At 42.6% G+C, this 16,964-nt stretch overlaps 1 protein-coding gene across 4 annotated transcripts in view; it reads right to left on the minus strand.

Moving 5' to 3' along the window:
• LOC137376523 (F-box only protein 11) overlaps nt 1–16,964 on the minus strand; it is a 167,714-nt gene that overhangs the window by 68,014 nt on the left and 82,736 nt on the right. For all 4 annotated transcript variants that reach the window (XM_068045233.1, XM_068045231.1, XM_068045230.1 and 1 more), the window contains one exon: nt 12,348–12,429. In XM_068045233.1, coding sequence (XP_067901334.1) covers nt 12,348–12,429 — 82 coding nt within the window. The remainder of the gene's footprint in view (nt 1–12,347; nt 12,430–16,964) is intronic.

Here is a 16,964-nt window from a genome sequence, read left to right on the forward strand (position 1 = left end):
ACAGCAAGCAATTAGGAAAACAAATGGTATGTTAGCCTTTGTGACAAAAGGATTGGATACAACAGTAAAGAAGCCTGACTGAAACTGTATAGGATCTTGGTGAGCTCACACCTGGTGGACAGTTTTGGTACCCTTTCCAAAGGGGAGATATACTTGCCTTAGAGGGAGTGCAACGAAGATTAAGCATACTAATGCTTGGGATGAGGGGATTGTCCTATGAGGAGATATTGAGTTGAATAGGCTGGTATTCCCTGGAGTTCAGAAGAATGGGAGGTGATCTCATTGAAACATATAAAATTAAGCAGTTTGACAGGAATGTTGGGACAAGGGAGTCTAGAACTAGTGTCATGGTCTCAGGATAACGGGTTGGCCATTTAAGACTGAGATGAGGTCTAATTTTTTCACTCAAAGGGTTGTGAATCTTTGAAATTCTCTACTCCATACAGCTGTAGATGCTCAGTCATTTAGCGAATATTCTAGTCTGACACTGTCAGATTTTTGGATACCAAGTGAAACAAGAGATATGGCGATAGTTTGGGAACGTGTAGCTGAGATAGATCAGCCATAATCTTACTGAATGGCAGAGCAGGCTTGAAGGGCTGAATGGCCTACTCATATTCCTATTTTCTTCATTCGTATGTTATTTTGGAACTGTAACTAAAACTCGGGGGACTCTTAACTGTTTATTCCAAATTCAACCAAGTAGTATCTGAGCAAAGAGCAATTCAGCATACTGAACCCACAGTTGCTCATTACTGCACAACAACATATGATTTAACACATGAATCCAGATGTACAATCAGAGCTCCTGGGAATATCTTACTGATGTCTGTGCACAGACTTCATGTTGGAATTCATAACATGTGGTTAGTTTACGCCTGGGACCACTTGGAGCCTATATTCTCACATGTAGGGAAAGACAGTGGCTTAGTGGTTACATCACTGGACTAGTAATCCATAGACCCAGGCTAATACCCTGGGGACATGGGTTCGAATACCACCATGGGAGCTGGTGGAATTTAAATTCAATTGATAAAAATCTGGAATTGAAAGCTAGTCTCAGTAATGGTACCATCAAATTATGGATAGTCAGAAAAACCCAAATAGTTCACTAATGTACTTTAGGGAAGGAAATCTGCCGTCTTTACCTGGTCTGGCCGACATGTGACTCCAGACCCACAGCAATGCGGCGGACTCTTAACTGCCCTCTGAAATAGTCTAGCAAGCCACTCAGTTCAAGGGCAATTAGGGATGGGCAACAAATGCTGGCTCGCGATATCCACCAGCTCCCATCCCAGGAAATAAAAATTAGTGGCAAATGGAGGTGATATTTTGGGCTGATTTTTGACCGCTACTCTGCACTAGTTTATGAAAACTAGCAGTGGCCAAATGAAATTATTATAACAGAACTTTCAATTGGCAAAGATGAAATACTCACTTGGGTGTTCCGTAGATAAATCTTTTGGCTATAGTTTGAATCGATTGCTCTGCCAGGCAGTTTGCTGCATCACCCACTTTAGTTCAACCCAGTTCCCTGACAGGTGGGCATCTCATTCTGTCAAGGTTGCAACTGTCAAGTGTGGGCAATTATACCATAGCACAATGCCCACCTTTGACACGCTCCAATCAATCCTTACAGATTTGGTGGGGGAAAAAGTAACTCGGGGTGCAGAGGTGCCAAAAATTCCAAATACTGGCTGAAGGTGCAAAGACTCCATCGAGAGCTGTCTAGTGCAGTAACAAGGTAAACTGTGCTGTGGCAATGCTGGCTCAATTTTACAAAGTCTCCAAACAACATGAAGTTTCAACCATCAGATAAATTAACAGGGGAGCAGGAAAGACACATGGAACAGTAACTAACTATTCGAGAAACACAAGCCATAGATTTAAAAAGGCAGCACCGAAGTTCAAAGCACAGTATAGTGGAAATACAGTGCCATACTGTGTCAAATGGACAATGAAGTGGTCACCCCAAAAAAGCCAAATTAAATACCTCAGGGAAACAAAAGGTAAAGTAAAAATTAAAGGATAAAATGAAGTCAAAAGGGAACTTCAGGAATTAAAAAAAAAATCCAACGGAAGAATCACGAGAGAGAAGAAAAACAAAAATGGAGACCAGAAGTCTGCTGTGGAATGTTCACAAGAGAGACAAATGGCTAAAGAGATGTGAAAACAGTCCTTAATCATAAGTTTAATGAAATAATTGTGGTCATAGATACCAAGTTACACTAACTTACAAGGCTAGACAGAACTGAGGAGACAGTATTTGATTTAGCAAATGAGTTAATGCTGGGAAGCTAAATATGGCTAAGCTAGCATCAGACCTCAAGAATGAACATTGAAAGGTTGGAGATAGAGACCGGTGTTGTCATGATAAAAGGAACAACTTCTGGAAGTCACAGTACTGGAGATATGGGATGGATTAAGGTTGAAAGAAGAAAAATGTAGTAAAGTCTGCAAAGCTACCCAAGAGATTGACTGGCGAACAGATACCAGGCACTGTCCAATATTGCAGAATACAAAGTGCTGGAAGTAAAAGCAGTTAGAACACCAAAGAGTACAACTTGGATAAAGGCACAGTTTGCCAGTCACAGAGAAATTTTGGTCATAGGCAATTCTATGCTCAGGAAAGTAAATAGCCACATATGCTGCAAGCAAAATACCTTTGGGGTGGTGAGTTCTCTTCTGGAGCTAGAGCAGTACATACTGAGGACGGTTATAAGGGATATTAAGGGGACAGGTAGGGAGGCACCCAGTAATAGTAGTTCAGGTCAGGGTAGATGTCTTAGGGACAAATAAAATAGAGGCATTAAAAACATGTGAGGATTGGCTCAAAACACAATGACAGAGGATGTAATGTTCTCTGGTATACTTCCAGTATCGAGAAAGGAAGCAAGTAGTTCACCAAAATAATAGAGGTGGTAAACACAGCTGACAGCATGGAGAGGACAGGTAGATAAAGTGAAGGCGGTATATGGAATACTTTCCTTTATTGGCCGAGGTATAGAATAGAAAAGCAGGGATATAATGCTGGAACTGTATAAAATGCTGGTTAGGTCACAGCTGGGGTATTGCGTACAGTTCTGGTCACCACATTACAGGAAGGGCATAATTGCTCTAGAGAGCGTAGAGGAGATTTACAAGAATGTTGAGAGGGCTTGAAAGTAGCAACTATGAGGAAAGATTGGTTCGGCTAGAATTGTTTTCCTTGGAACAGAGGAGGCTGAGGGGTAACGTAATTGAGGTGTACAAAATTATGTGGGGCTGAAAAAGAGTAGACAGGAAGGACCTGTTTCCCCTGGCGTAGAGGTCAGTTACCAGGGGGCACAGATTTAAGGTGATTGGTAGGAGGATTAGAGGTGACATGAGGAAAATCTTTTTCACCCAGAGGGTGGTGGGTGTCTGGAATTCACTACCAGAAACGGTGGGAGGCAGAAATACTCAACTCATTTAAAAAGGTACCTGGACATGCACCTGAAGTGCTGTAACCTGCAAGGCGATGGATCAGCTGCTGGAAGGTGGGATTAGATTGGGCAGCTAGCTTTTCCAGCAGGCTGAATGGCCTCCTTCTGTGGTGTAACTTTTCTATAGTTCTAACAATGCTAACTTCAGAAGTAACCAGAAATCCATCCAGAATAAAAAAAAAGGCTGGTACAGGAAAAATGGACTAGGCTTAAACCAAGTAGGGACAAAGAAACCAGCAAGGAGCACGGAGAATTGCACCAAAGTACAGGAGATATAAATTGGCTTTCAGAGTCAGTGAATAAATGGTAAAGATGATTCAATATCACAAAATATATGAGGTGGTTCAATCTGGTAGGAGTAAGGAAACCGCTCACTCCTTGAAAGGTAAGAAACTAAATGACATAGAAGACCAAAGCAATCTGGGAATACAAATACATAAATCACTAAAGATACCTACACAAGTTGATATGGCCATTAATCGCACTAATAAAATATTAGAGGGCATTTCTGCAGCACCTGATTACAAAAGCAAGGAAGTAGAGGTAAATGTATATTGAACCTTAGTTAGACCGCATCTGGAGTTCTGGTGTTTAAACTGCAAAAAAGGATATTGAAGCACTGGGGAAAGTGCAGAGAAGATTTACGAGGGGCTAGATTTTACAGAGTGGCAAAGTAACAGAGCTCGCTGCCAACCTCAAAGAAAGCCACCCACAGAAATCTAGCAATCACTGTACTGAATACCCCCTTTCCTGACATCAGTTTGAAGCTCGCACCAAGTCAAGAGGCTCAACAAATGTCTGCCAGCCGTATCATGAAGCAGGGTAAGTAGCCAATCATATTGAAATATTCTCAGACAGCAAACCAGGAAGTAAAATTCACTTTTAATTTTAAATTTTACAGATAGTAATATAAATAATTGGGATATGGGATTAAGACAGAAGCTAAACTAGCAGAGACTTCTAAAAAAAAAAATTAGGAATTTCTTACAATGGAGAAATGAGATATTCAACAAATTTAGAATTACTCTTTCAGGGCCTATGAGACAATTCAGCAGTAATTATGAACTTAGTAGGCTGTTTAAAAAGGCAGTTACACCTCATTCAACAAGGTGCAACTTTCCCAAGTGTTTATACAGTGATACTAAGAGCACAAGAGTGGAAGTTTTCGTCAGTTCAATGATTTCTAAATGACTGCATACAGTGGAAGGGAACCTCAACAGCACATCCTCTGATGCAGCATGGAATCACTGAAAGAAACTTCTGGGTTTCCACGTTTCATTGCGCCTGTGCAGACTCCAGAAGCTGTGGTCAGTTTGAGCAGTAATAACAGCGAATGCTGATAGTTTCAGTATCATTACTACCACAAAATCCTGGTCTATGATGTTACCAGGATTGAGAGCATTCAACTATTGAGAAATAATGAGTAGGCTGGAACTATTTTCTCTGGAAGAAGAGACCCGATAGATGCCTTTAAAATTACGAAGGGGTTCAAATAGAGTGGATGCGGAAAAAAATTTTCCACTTATGGCAGATCCAATACAAGAGGGTATAAATACAAGATAGCAACCATCAGATCAAAAATAATTTAGGACAAATATCTTTAAGCTGAGTAGGATAAGGGGCCAGGATAGAATGGTTTATTTAAAAACTTATTTTGAAATTCAAGCTAAAGATAAAAATTATAGGGTTAGAAATTACTCAGTCACCGAGAAGAAAAACAGCTTGTGAATGGAGTTCATAAAATGTTTTTGGGATGGTTTCTTACAACAGCACATTTTGGAGCCAGAGAGCAGGCTATACTCGACCTGGTATTGTGTAACGAGATAGGATAAATTAATTACCTCATAGCAAAGGCGCCCCTAGGTAGCAGCAATCATAACCTGATTGAATTTTACATTCAGTTTGGGGGAAGAGAAGAATGGGTTTAAGATGAGTATTTTAAACTTAAATAAGGGCAATTGTGAGGGCATGAAAGCAGAGCTAGTGAACTGGCAAATTAGGTTAAGGAATAGGTCAAGAGAAATGCAATGGCAGACATTTCAGGGGATGTTTCAGAATACACAGAATAGATACATTCCAACGAGAAAGAAAAATTCCAAGTTGAGGACCCACTATCCGTGGTTAACTAAAAAAAAGTTAACAATAGTGTCAAACTTAAAGAAAAAGCATTTAATTGTGCAAAGATGGGTGGCAGGCCAGAAGATTGGACACAATATAAAAAAAACAAAGAATGACAAAGATTGATAAGGAGGGAAAAATTAGGAGTACGAGAGACAGCAAGCTAGAAATATAAAAAAAGATAGTTTTCTATAGACCCCCCAATAGCAACAGAGACATGGAGGAACAGATTGGGAGGCAGATTTTTGGAAAGGTGCAGAAGTAACAGGGTTGTTGTCATGGGTGACTTCAACTTCCCTGATATTGATTGGAACCTCCTTAGTGCAAATAGTTTGGATGGAGCAGTTTTTGTCAGGTGTGTCCAGGAAGGTTTCCTGACTCAATATGTAGATAGGCCGACTAGAGGGGAGGCTATGTTGGACTTGGTGCTTGGCAACGAACCAGGCCAGGGGCAGATCTCTCGGTGGGAGAGCATTTCGGTGATAGTGATCACAACTCCCTGACCTTTACTATAGTCATGGAGAGGGACAGGAGCAGATGGGATGGGAAAATATTTAATTGGGGGAGGGGGAATTACAATGCTATTAGGCAGGAACTGAGGAGCATAAACTGGGAACAGATGCTCTCAGGGAAATGCACGACAGAAATGTGGAGGTTGTTTAGGGAGCACTTGCTGCGACTGCTGGATAGGTTTGTCCCGATGAGGCAAGGAAGGGATGGTAGGGTGAAGGAACCTTGGATGACAAGAGATGTGGAACAGCTAGTCAAGAGGAAGAAGGAAGCTTACTTAAGGTTGAGGAAGCAAGGATCAGACAGGGCTCTGGAGGGTTACAAGGTAGCCAGGAAGGAACTGAAGAATGGACTTAGGAGAGCTAGAAGGGGACATGAAAAAGTCTTGGCGGGTAGGATTAAGGAAAATCCCAAGGCGTTCTACACTTATGTGAGGGACAAGAGGATGGCCAGAGTGAGGGTAGGGCCGATCAGGGATAGTGGAGGGAACTTGTGCCTGGAGTCGGAGGAGGTAGGGGAGGTCCTAAATGAATACTTTGCTTCAGTATTCACTAGTGAGAGGGACCTGGTCGTTTGTGAGGACAGCGTGAAACAGGCTGATATGCTCAAACAGGTTGAGGTTAAGAGGGAGGATGTGCTGGAAATTTTGAATGATATGAGGACAGATAAGTCCCCGGGGCCAGACGGGATATACCCAAGGATATTACGGGAAGCGAGGGAAGAGATTGCTGCGCCTTTGGCGATGATCTTTGCGTCCTCACTGTCCACTGGAGTAGTACCGGATGATTGGAGGGTGGCAAATGTTGTTCCCTTGTTCAAGAAAGGGAATAGGGATAACCCTGGGAATTATACACCAGTCAGTCTTACGTCGGTAGTGGGCAAATTACTGGAGAGGATTCTGAGAGACAGGATTTATGATTATTTGGAAAAGCATGGTTTGATTAGAGACAGTCAGCATGGCTTTGTGAGGGGCAGGTCATGCCTCACAAGCCTTATTGAATTCTTTGAAGATGTGACAAAACACATTGATGAAGGAAGAGCAGTGGATGTGGTGTATATGGAATTTAGCAAGGCATTTGATAAGGTTCCCCATGGTAGGCTCATTCAGAAAGTGAGGAGGCATGGGATACAGGGAAAGTTGGCTGTCTGGATACAAAATTGGCTGGCCCATAGAAGACAGAGGGTGGTAGTAGATGGAAAGTATTCAGCATGGAGCTCAGTGACCAGTGGTGTTCCACAAGGATCTGTTCTGGGACCCCTGCTCTTTGTGATTTTTATAAATGACTTGGATGAGGAAGTGGAAGGCCGGGTTAGCAAGTTTGCCGATGACACGAAGGTTGCTGGAGTTGTGGATAGTGTGGAAGGCTGTTGTAGGTTGCAACGGGACGTTGACAGGATGCAGAGCTGGGCTGAGAAGTGGCAGATGGAGTTCAACCTGGAAAAATGTGAGGTAATTCATTTTGGAAGGTCGAATTTGAATGCAGAATACAGGCTTAAAGACAGGATTCTTGGTAGTGTGGAGGAACAGAGGGATCTTGGGGTCCATGTCCATAGATCGCTCAAAGTTGCCACACAAGTTGATAGGGTTAAGAAGGCGTATGGTGTGTTGGCTTTCATTAACAGGGGGATTGAGTTTAAGAGCCGCGAAGTTATGCTGCAGCTCTATAAGGCCCTGGTTCGACCACACTTGGAATATTGTGTTCAGTTCTGGTCGCCTCATTATAGGAAGGATGTGGAAGCTTTAGAGAGGGTGCAGAGGAGATTTACCAGGATGCTGCCTGGACTGGAGGGCATGTCTTACGACGAAAGATTGAGGGAGCTAGGGCTTTTCTCATTGGAGCGAAGAAGGATGAGAGGTGACTTGATAGAGGGGTACAAGATGATGAGAGGCATAGATAGAGTGGATAGCCAGAGACTTTTTCCCAGGGTGGAAAGGGCCATCACCAGGGGGCATAATTTTAAGGTGATTGGAGGAAGGTTTCGGGGAGATGTCAGAGGTAGGTTCTTTACACAGAGAGTGGTGGGTGCGTGGAATGCGCTGCCAGCGGTGGTAGTAGAAGCAGATACATTAGGGACATTTAAGCGACTCTTGGATAGATACATGGATGATAGTAGAATGAAGGGTAGGTAGTTAGTTTGATCTTAGAGTAGGTTAAAGGTTCGGCACAACATCGTGGGCCGAAGGGCCTGTACTGTGCTCTATGTTCTATAGTAAGAGTTTCTACAGATATTTTAAAAAAGGAGAGTTAACAAGGTGAGCGTTGGTACTAAAGAAAGTGAGTCTGGGAAATTAATACGCAAAAATAAGGAGGTGGCAGATGAATTGAACAGGTATTTTGCATCAGTCTTCACTCTAGAGGATTCAAGTAAAATCCCAGAAATAGCCGCAATTCAGGAAATGGAAGGGAAAGAGGAACTCAGGAAAATTACAATCACCAGGGAAGTGGTACTGAGCAAACTTTTGGAGTTGCGGGCTGACAGGTCCCTGGATCCTGAGGGACTTCATCCTTGGGTCCTAAAAGTAGTGGCTGAGGAGATAGTGTTGGTTTTAATTTTCCAAAATTCCCTAGATACGGGGAAGGTTCCATTAGATTGAAAAATAGCAAATTTATTTATTCCAAAAGGGAGGGAAACAAAGCAGGAAACTACGTGCCAGTTAGCTGAACATCTGTCTTAGGGAAAATGTTAGAAGCTATTATTAAAGACGTTATAGCAGGGCACTTAGATAACTTGAAGGTAATCAGGTAGAGTCAACATGGATTTGTGAAAGGGAAATCATGTTTAACCAATTCAATGGAATTCTTTGAAGTAACATATGCTGTGGATAAAGGGGAACTGGTGGATGGACTGTGCTTAGACTTCTAGAAGGCATTTCATAATGTGCAACATCAAAGGTTATTGCGGAAAATAAAAGCTCGTGCTGTAGGGGGCAACAGTGGCATGGATAAAAGTTTGGCTAGCTAACAGGAAACAGAGCAGGCATAAATGGATCATTTGCTGGTTGGCATGATGCATCGAGTGGTGTGCCACAGGGATCATTGCTGGGGCCTCAACATTTTACAATTTATATAAATGACTTGGACAAAGGGACCAAAGCTACGGTTGCTAAATTTGCAGATGACACAAAGATAGGCAGGCAAGTAAGTTGTGAACAGGACATAAGGAGGCTACAAAGGGATATAGATAGGTTAAAGGAGTGGGCAAAGATCTGCCTAATCGAGTATAATGTGGGAAAATGTAAAATTGCCCATTTTGGCAGGAAGAACAACAAAGAAACATTATCTAAATGGTGAAAGATTGCGGAGCTCAGATGCAGAGGGATCTGGGTGTCCTAGTGCATGAATCGCAAAAAGTTAGTATGCAGGTACAGTAGGTAATTAGGAAAGCTAATGAAATGTTATTGTTTATCGCAAGGGGAATTGATTGCAAAAGCAGGGAGGTTATGCTTCAGTTTTACAGGGCATTGGTGAGACCACATCTGGAGTACTGTGTAAAGTATTGGTCTCCTTATTTAAGGTAAGATGCAAATATGTTGGATGTTCAGAGAAGGTTTAACTAGACTAATACCTGAATTGGGCAGTTTGTCTTATGAGGAAAGGTTGGACAGGCTGGGCTTGTATCCGCTGGAGTTTAGAAGAGGAAGCGGAGACTTGACTGAAACATATAAGGTCCTGAGGGATCTTGACAGGGAGGATGTGGAAAGGATGGTTCCCCTTGTGAGAGAATCTAGAACTAGGGGTCACTACTTAAAAATAAGGGGTCACCCATTTAAGACAGAGATGAGGAGAACTTTTTCTCTTAAAGGGTTGAGTGTCTTTGGAGCTCTCTTCCTCAAAAGGCAGTGGAAGCAGAGTCTTTACATATTTTTAAGGCAGAGGGTAGATAGATTCTTGATAACTAAGGAGGTGAAAGGTTATCAAAGGTAGGCGGGAATGTGGAGTTGAGGTTACAATAGATCAGCCATGATCTTACTGAATGGTGGAGCAGGCTAGAGGGGCTGAGTGGCCCACTGCTGCTCCTAATTCATATGTTCGTATGTAGCTATCAGTAATGGCAAACTCCAGTTTTGAGGGCATTCCATTTCCAGTTATCCTTCCTTCAAAGTACTCATTGTCCTGCAATACTTGAGGAATATAAAAGAATTGTGCAATACTTTAACCGCACAAAGACTCCCTTGTTTTAATCTATAATGTGCTCACACATTTAAAAGCCACATTAAGAGCATTTTACATCTTTAATGTACTGTCTACAGTATGCATTGATATGAATGACAAGCTCTGCCGACAGCACAGAGGACCTGCAGGAATAATGCAAAATTCCATCCAAAAAACCCAACAAAAAAAACTTGGGAGAATTCACTCACAGGGCACAAATCTCTGCTTTAACACCATTTTTCCAGAGCCATATTCTTATTCAAAAATTAAAAATCTTTCAGAATCAGTGTGCTGGACTAGCTTGAGCACATGCATTGTCATCAGCTTAATTTTCAATTAACGGATATGAAGGTTCTGATGATTCCTAAACTTAACCCGTTCTTCACAGTTAGACATACTAGCAGTTTTGGAAAAAGGAAAAGACCATTTCATGGAATTCAGTCCTGATGATTTGGGGGCACAACAAAATATTGTACTTTTTACTGACCTTTGTAGAATATACAGACACTGGAATAGTTTTAATATTGGTTGGCAGTTCTATTCACTTCAATAAATCTTATGAACCTGACTTTAGTTGAAAAACAATTGTACAACTAAAATTCACACATTTTTAATCAGAGAACCCTTCATCCAATTTTCTATCCCAACTGATCTTCTCAAAAGGTACAACAATTCCACTGCAAATGTGGCAAACCTCACAAAAGGGTCAATCTAGCGTTTATCCTTGATGTTTATATTATTCGAGCCCCCATGTCCGATTTGATTACGGGGGAAGAAAGGAAGACGATAAGCAACACAGATAAATCACTCCAGTCATCATGCAACTTTCCAGCAGGGGGTCACAGGACAACCAAAGCAGGAATCACCCCTAATTGTTCCCAATTCCCAACAAGGCCCAATAACCAGAGCACCATCAGTGATCAGCAATGCCAGTGCCAAAAAAGAACTGCATATCTACATAGATGGTCAGAGACTAAAGCATGATTCCAATCGAACATACTTGGGAGTGACTCTGGATAGGACTTTGTCCTTCTGGGAGCACCTGAAGAAAACAGCAGCAAAGGTCAAAACCAGAAACAACCTATTAATCAAACTTGCTGGATCTACGTGGGTGTTGCTGCCACTACACTCCGGACCTCAGCACTTGCCCCATCATACTCAGCAGCAGAGTACTGTGCACCTGTCTGGCATAAGTCATCACCCACACACAAACAGCTTGTTAATCCTCAACTGAATGCAACAAGGCACATCATAACTGGAACCCGCCCCTGCAAATTGTTCCCCTCCCCCCACTCAACCCCCCACCACAAAACACATCTGCCGACTGACGAAAACCCACAAGCCGGTTGAAGCCAACTGTGCTGCACCTCACTTACCACTCCATAATAACATGTTCAATTCACCTACTGCCTGCCTTCCATCTTGGTGCCCCTTATGGAGCAATCTTCCTGAGCAAGATCTACCAGCAGACATCCTTTGGATCAAGGAATGGGAAACACGGGAAATCACTAACAAGTTCCATGCGACAAACCCCATCTGTCGAATGGCAGGCTTTGAACTATCATGGTGAGAGAGGTCCTTGCTAAACAGGTTCAGGACAAGCCAGGGACCCTGTGCAGCCAACCACCACTGCTGGGGCTTCAGTACAAACCCCCTTATGCATTTGTGGAGAGACACAAACAATGCTGCACATTACCAAGGAGAGTCCCCTCTAAAGACTAAATGGTGGACTAATCACCTTAAATTCTACAAATGAGGAGGCCATCGCTTGGCTCCAGGGATATGCATTTGCTAGATAATAAAATCAGCAATTGAGCCAAGGACCTTCACAATCTGGATGTCCAAGAACCATGCCATACATTCACAAAAGTTTTATTATGCTTATTCCTCCTTCTTTAGTTTCTGCACACCACAAAGTAAAGGGGGAGGAGAGAGGAGAGTAACTGCTTGGTTGCATAAAAACTCACTTCAGGCAAGGGCAAAAAAGGAATAAAATGGATCGGAATAAAATCATGAAAGGAATCATGAAAAGACTTTTTAAATTATGTCAAATCTATAATTACATTTTTGCCCCATTTTTTTCATGGTACAATTTACTTACCTGGAAGGTCTTGTAACTTTCCCGACACCCTTGCACGCTTAGCTCTATGACCAAAATTTTCTGAAGTTGAAGTGGAAGCACCCTAGGAGACAGTAAAAAATAATTAAACCTTCGAACTCAAAGTTTACAATTTTAATCATATAAAGTAGAAGGTCTACAATTTCCAAATCAAATACACATTCTATTCCCACAACTGAGAATAGTATATTGTACTGTTTTACAGCAAACTTAATTCTCTCTCAGGCCCTCCATTTTCACATATCCAGGTCACCATGCTGCAATACTCTAATTGTGGCCTAACCAGAGCTTTATAAAAAGGTTCAGCATAATTTACCTGCTTTTGTACTCAATAACTTTATTTATGAAGCCCAAGATCCCATATGCTTTGCTGACCACTCAATATGGCCTGCCACTTTCAAAGATCCATGCATGTGAAAATCCAGGGTCCTCTGTTCTTGTACACACTTTAGAATTGTGCCATTTATTCTATATTGCTTCTCCGTATGCCTTTGCCAAAATGCATCACTTCACACTTCTTTCTATTACATTCCATCTGCACTTGGCACATTCTGCTAGCATAGTCCTGTTGCAGTCGACTGGTATCATCCTCACTGTCTGCCACGCCTCCAAGTATAATCAGCAAGTTTTGAAATTTTGTTCTGTATTCCAATATCCAAGTCATTTATATGACTATCAAAAAATCAGTGGTCATAACAGTGACACTCGGGGAAACCATTGTGTGCCATTCTCCAGTCTGAAAAACATTTGCCATGACTTGTTTTCTATCCTTAAGCCATTTAAAAAAAAATCTAAGCTGACCCTCCTATCTCATTAGCCTCAATTTTGTTAACCAGTCTTTTATGTGGTACTTTGTCCAACACTTTCTTAAAATCCATATAGACAACATCCACTGCTTTCCCTTCATCAAAAAATTCAATCAGATTAGTTAAGCATGGCCTGCCTTTGACAAATCTGTGCTGGATTTCCTTACTTAACTCAAACCTCTCCAAGTGCCTGTTGACTTTTTTCCATTATTGTTGCTAAAACTTTATGTTTTAACACTGATGTTAAACTGACCAACCTGTTGGGTGTAGGAACGTCCTTACACCCTTTCTTGAATAAGGAGTATTTGCACATCTGTGATTTCCCGGCTGATTTAAAGAGAGTTCTAAAGAGTGTGCAGGAACAGAGGGTTCTGGGGGTGCATGTGCATTGATCTTTGAAGGTGGCAGGACATATTGAGAGAGTGGTTAGTAAAGCACTTGGTAAGTGTTAAGTAGAGAGAGTGGTTATTAAAGATCTTGGGCTTCATAAATAGAGGCATTGAGTACAAAAGCAAGGAAGTTATGCTGAACCTTTATAGAGATCTGGTTAGGCCCCAACTGGAGCACTGCATCCAATTCTGGTCATCGCACTTCAGGAAGGATGTGAGGGTCCTTGAGAGGATGCAGAGGAGATTTCCCAGAACGGTTCCAAGAATGAAGAATTTTAGTTACAAGGTTAGGTTGGAAAAGCTGGGTTTGTTCTCCTAACAAATGAGATTATGGGGAGATTTAATAGGAGTGTACAAGATTTGACAGGCTTAGATAAGTTAGACAAGGAAAAACTGTTCGCATTAACAAATAGTTCTCGGATTGGGGGGGACAGATTGATGCAGGGGTAGTAATGACCTGGACCTCATTGCCCACAAGGGTGGTGGAAGCGGAGACAATGACTTCAAGAGGAAGTTGGATGGCCACCTGAGAAACAAACTTGCAGAGCTACGGGGATCGGACCAGGGAACATGAGTGACTGCCCCCTCCCTCTCTCTGTCTGTCCAGCCCACCCCCTCCCTATCTGTCCAGCCCGCCCCCTCCCTCTCTCTGTCCCTCTGACACCCCGCTGCCCCCCCTCGGTCCAGACCGCCCGTTTCCTCCCCGTGTCTGTCCAGACCGCCCCCTCCCTCCCTGTGTCTGTCCAGACCGCCCTCTCCCTCCCTGTGTCTGTCCAGACCGCCCCCCACTCTCTGTCTCCCCGCACCCACCCCTCCCCTCACCCCTCTGACAGTTGCAGAGAGCGGGAATGCTCAGCAAATAGTCGATCAGTTTTTTTTTAATAAAAACACTGCTGTCAGTTGCGGTCATTGGGAACAGCCGTTCCCCAACTTCAGACAGATGTGGGGGTTTTCCGGCAGCCTTCTAAAAAAAACCCCGAATCTGTCCGAAGTTGGGAAACGGCTGTTCGCGATGTCAGCAGCTGTCAGCTGTGAAATTCACATTGCAATGCTTTCAAAAGCTGGTCTGACGATGGGAAATTTCTCACCTCCAGTTACAAAGCCCCGGTGAGGATGAACAGCCCGGTTACAGTTTACATCCGCGGGTTGGATGGAAACCTTTGACGGGCTGGATCCTGGCCCGCAGGCCGTATGTTGGACAACCCTGTTTTATGATAAACTGATAATTTTGTTGTTTAATAAAGAAACCTGGTTGGTGTAGTTTATTCTAAGATAAAATGTGGAGCATACGATTACCCAGTTACCGATACGGTCAAACATTTAAATGTACATTGTGATCTATGGAGAAGTGGAACTAGCAAAGACAGTGTACTCCTCCCACCTCAGTCATAACACTCTCCAACATAGTACTACTTCCTTCTCTAGTACTATCCAACACTTTTGACTCCTTTATGCACATTATTCCTCGTTTCTACTATTAGCTGGTTTCAAAACAAGGGGTCTCCTATTTAAGACAAGAGATGAGGAGAAATTTCTTCTATGAGGGTCGATAATCTTTGGAATTCTTTACCCCAGAGAACAGTGGAGGCTGGGTCATGGAATATATTCAGCGTTGAGTTGGACAGATTTTTGATCTACAAGGAAGTCAAGCGTTATTGGGGGGGGGGGGGGGGGGCGGTGCTGGGGGGCAGGCAGTACAGTTAAGGCTCATCAGATCAGCCACAATCTTATTGAATGGCGGAGCAGGCTCGAGGGACCAAATGGCCTATGCCTGCCTCTTAATTATGTTCTTGCATACCCCCATGCCAATTTAGTTTAACCCCTCCCCAACTACATTAACCTCACCACGCAGACATTGGTCCCAGTCCTGCTGAGGCGTAACCTGTCCTTTTGAATAGGTGCCTCCTGCCCCAGAACTGGTCTCAGTGCCCCATGAAACTGAAGCCCTCCCCCCCTGTACCATGCTTCAAGCCAGGCATTGATCCTCCCCATCTTTCTATTTCTACTCTTGCTAGCACGTGGCACTGGCAGTAATCCAAAAATTACGACCTTCAAGGTCCTACTTGTTAAACCTTCCTCCATAGCTCCTGAAAATCTGACCGTAGCTTCTCAATACCTGCTCTATGTTGTTGATACCGACATATACCACAACTTCTGGCTCACTCCCTTCTGCCTGTAGAATATTTTGCACTCTGATTTCCTTTAACCTGACACCAGGTAGGCAACACACCATGTGGGACTCACTAGGATGGTTATAGAAATGCCTGTCTCCAAACGATGGAATTTCCTCTAACGACTGCAGTTCTACTCTTGGCTGTTCCCTCCTGTGCAATCCCTTGCCCACTGGTGCCATGGTCTGCACTTCACTCCTTCAAGGTGTCGTCATTCCCAACATTCTCCTAAGTTGGATACCCATTTGAAAGTGGCACATACCCCAAAGACTCCTGCACCTCCTGTCTCTTTCTACCCTTCCAGATATCCACCCATCTACTATCCTGAATTCTCCCTGCCTGTGGGGTGACCACCTCCTGGAAAGTATGATCCAGGAAACTGATTCTTCATGATGCTACGTAGTGACTCCAGCTGGCCCTGAAGCTTGGAAATCCAGAGCTCGAGTAAATGGAGGCACTTCTGACACACGTGGTTCCCCAAAACACATGGTGTCCTGAAGTTCCAACATGGTGTAGTAATTGCAAGCAACACGTCTCAGCTGCCCATCCATGATCTAAAAAAAAATCTATATCCCCTCTTTTAGAATCTAGTTAGTACCTTGCTTAAACTATTACTTTTAATTAATGCCTCTAGATCTGCTCTATGCTAATATTCTTATGAATTCACTTACTACTATACTTATCCAGATTGTAATTTTAATTGGTTTAACTAGTTAAGCCATAAATTTAATCACTTCATTAATTTACAAAGATTAAAATCCGAACATCTTATCTGAAATGTATGAAATTCAACAAACAGCATTACAATTTGATGATTATTAACATATTGATGCCATCCAGATTTGGAGCACCAGTTTTTTTTTGTATCTGGAAGATGTATAATAAGAACCTATTGATAAAACTGTTCTAATTTCTACATATTCAGTTAATTAACTTTCAGTGAACCATGTTGGACTATAATCAAATATTTATCCCCTTGCATTCCATTCCATAAATACATCGAAATTTGTAACTGAAAGCAGGGAAGGTGACCAGATGATGCCTGTTAAACACACTGAAAACATCAACAGCCTGCAGGAAGGATCAATTTATACGGAGGTTGCAAAGTCAGTGGGGTATGCTATGCCAATTAAACACCTTAATGAAACAACTCACTGGGACAAAGCAGAGAAATGTCAAGATAATACATCTGCGGCTACAGTCTGTATTTGGAAGACCATCCCATGAACTATT

Source organism: Heterodontus francisci, chromosome 13, assembly GCF_036365525.1.
Source record: "Heterodontus francisci isolate sHetFra1 chromosome 13, sHetFra1.hap1, whole genome shotgun sequence".
NCBI classification, from domain to species: domain Eukaryota; kingdom Metazoa; phylum Chordata; class Chondrichthyes; order Heterodontiformes; family Heterodontidae; genus Heterodontus; species Heterodontus francisci.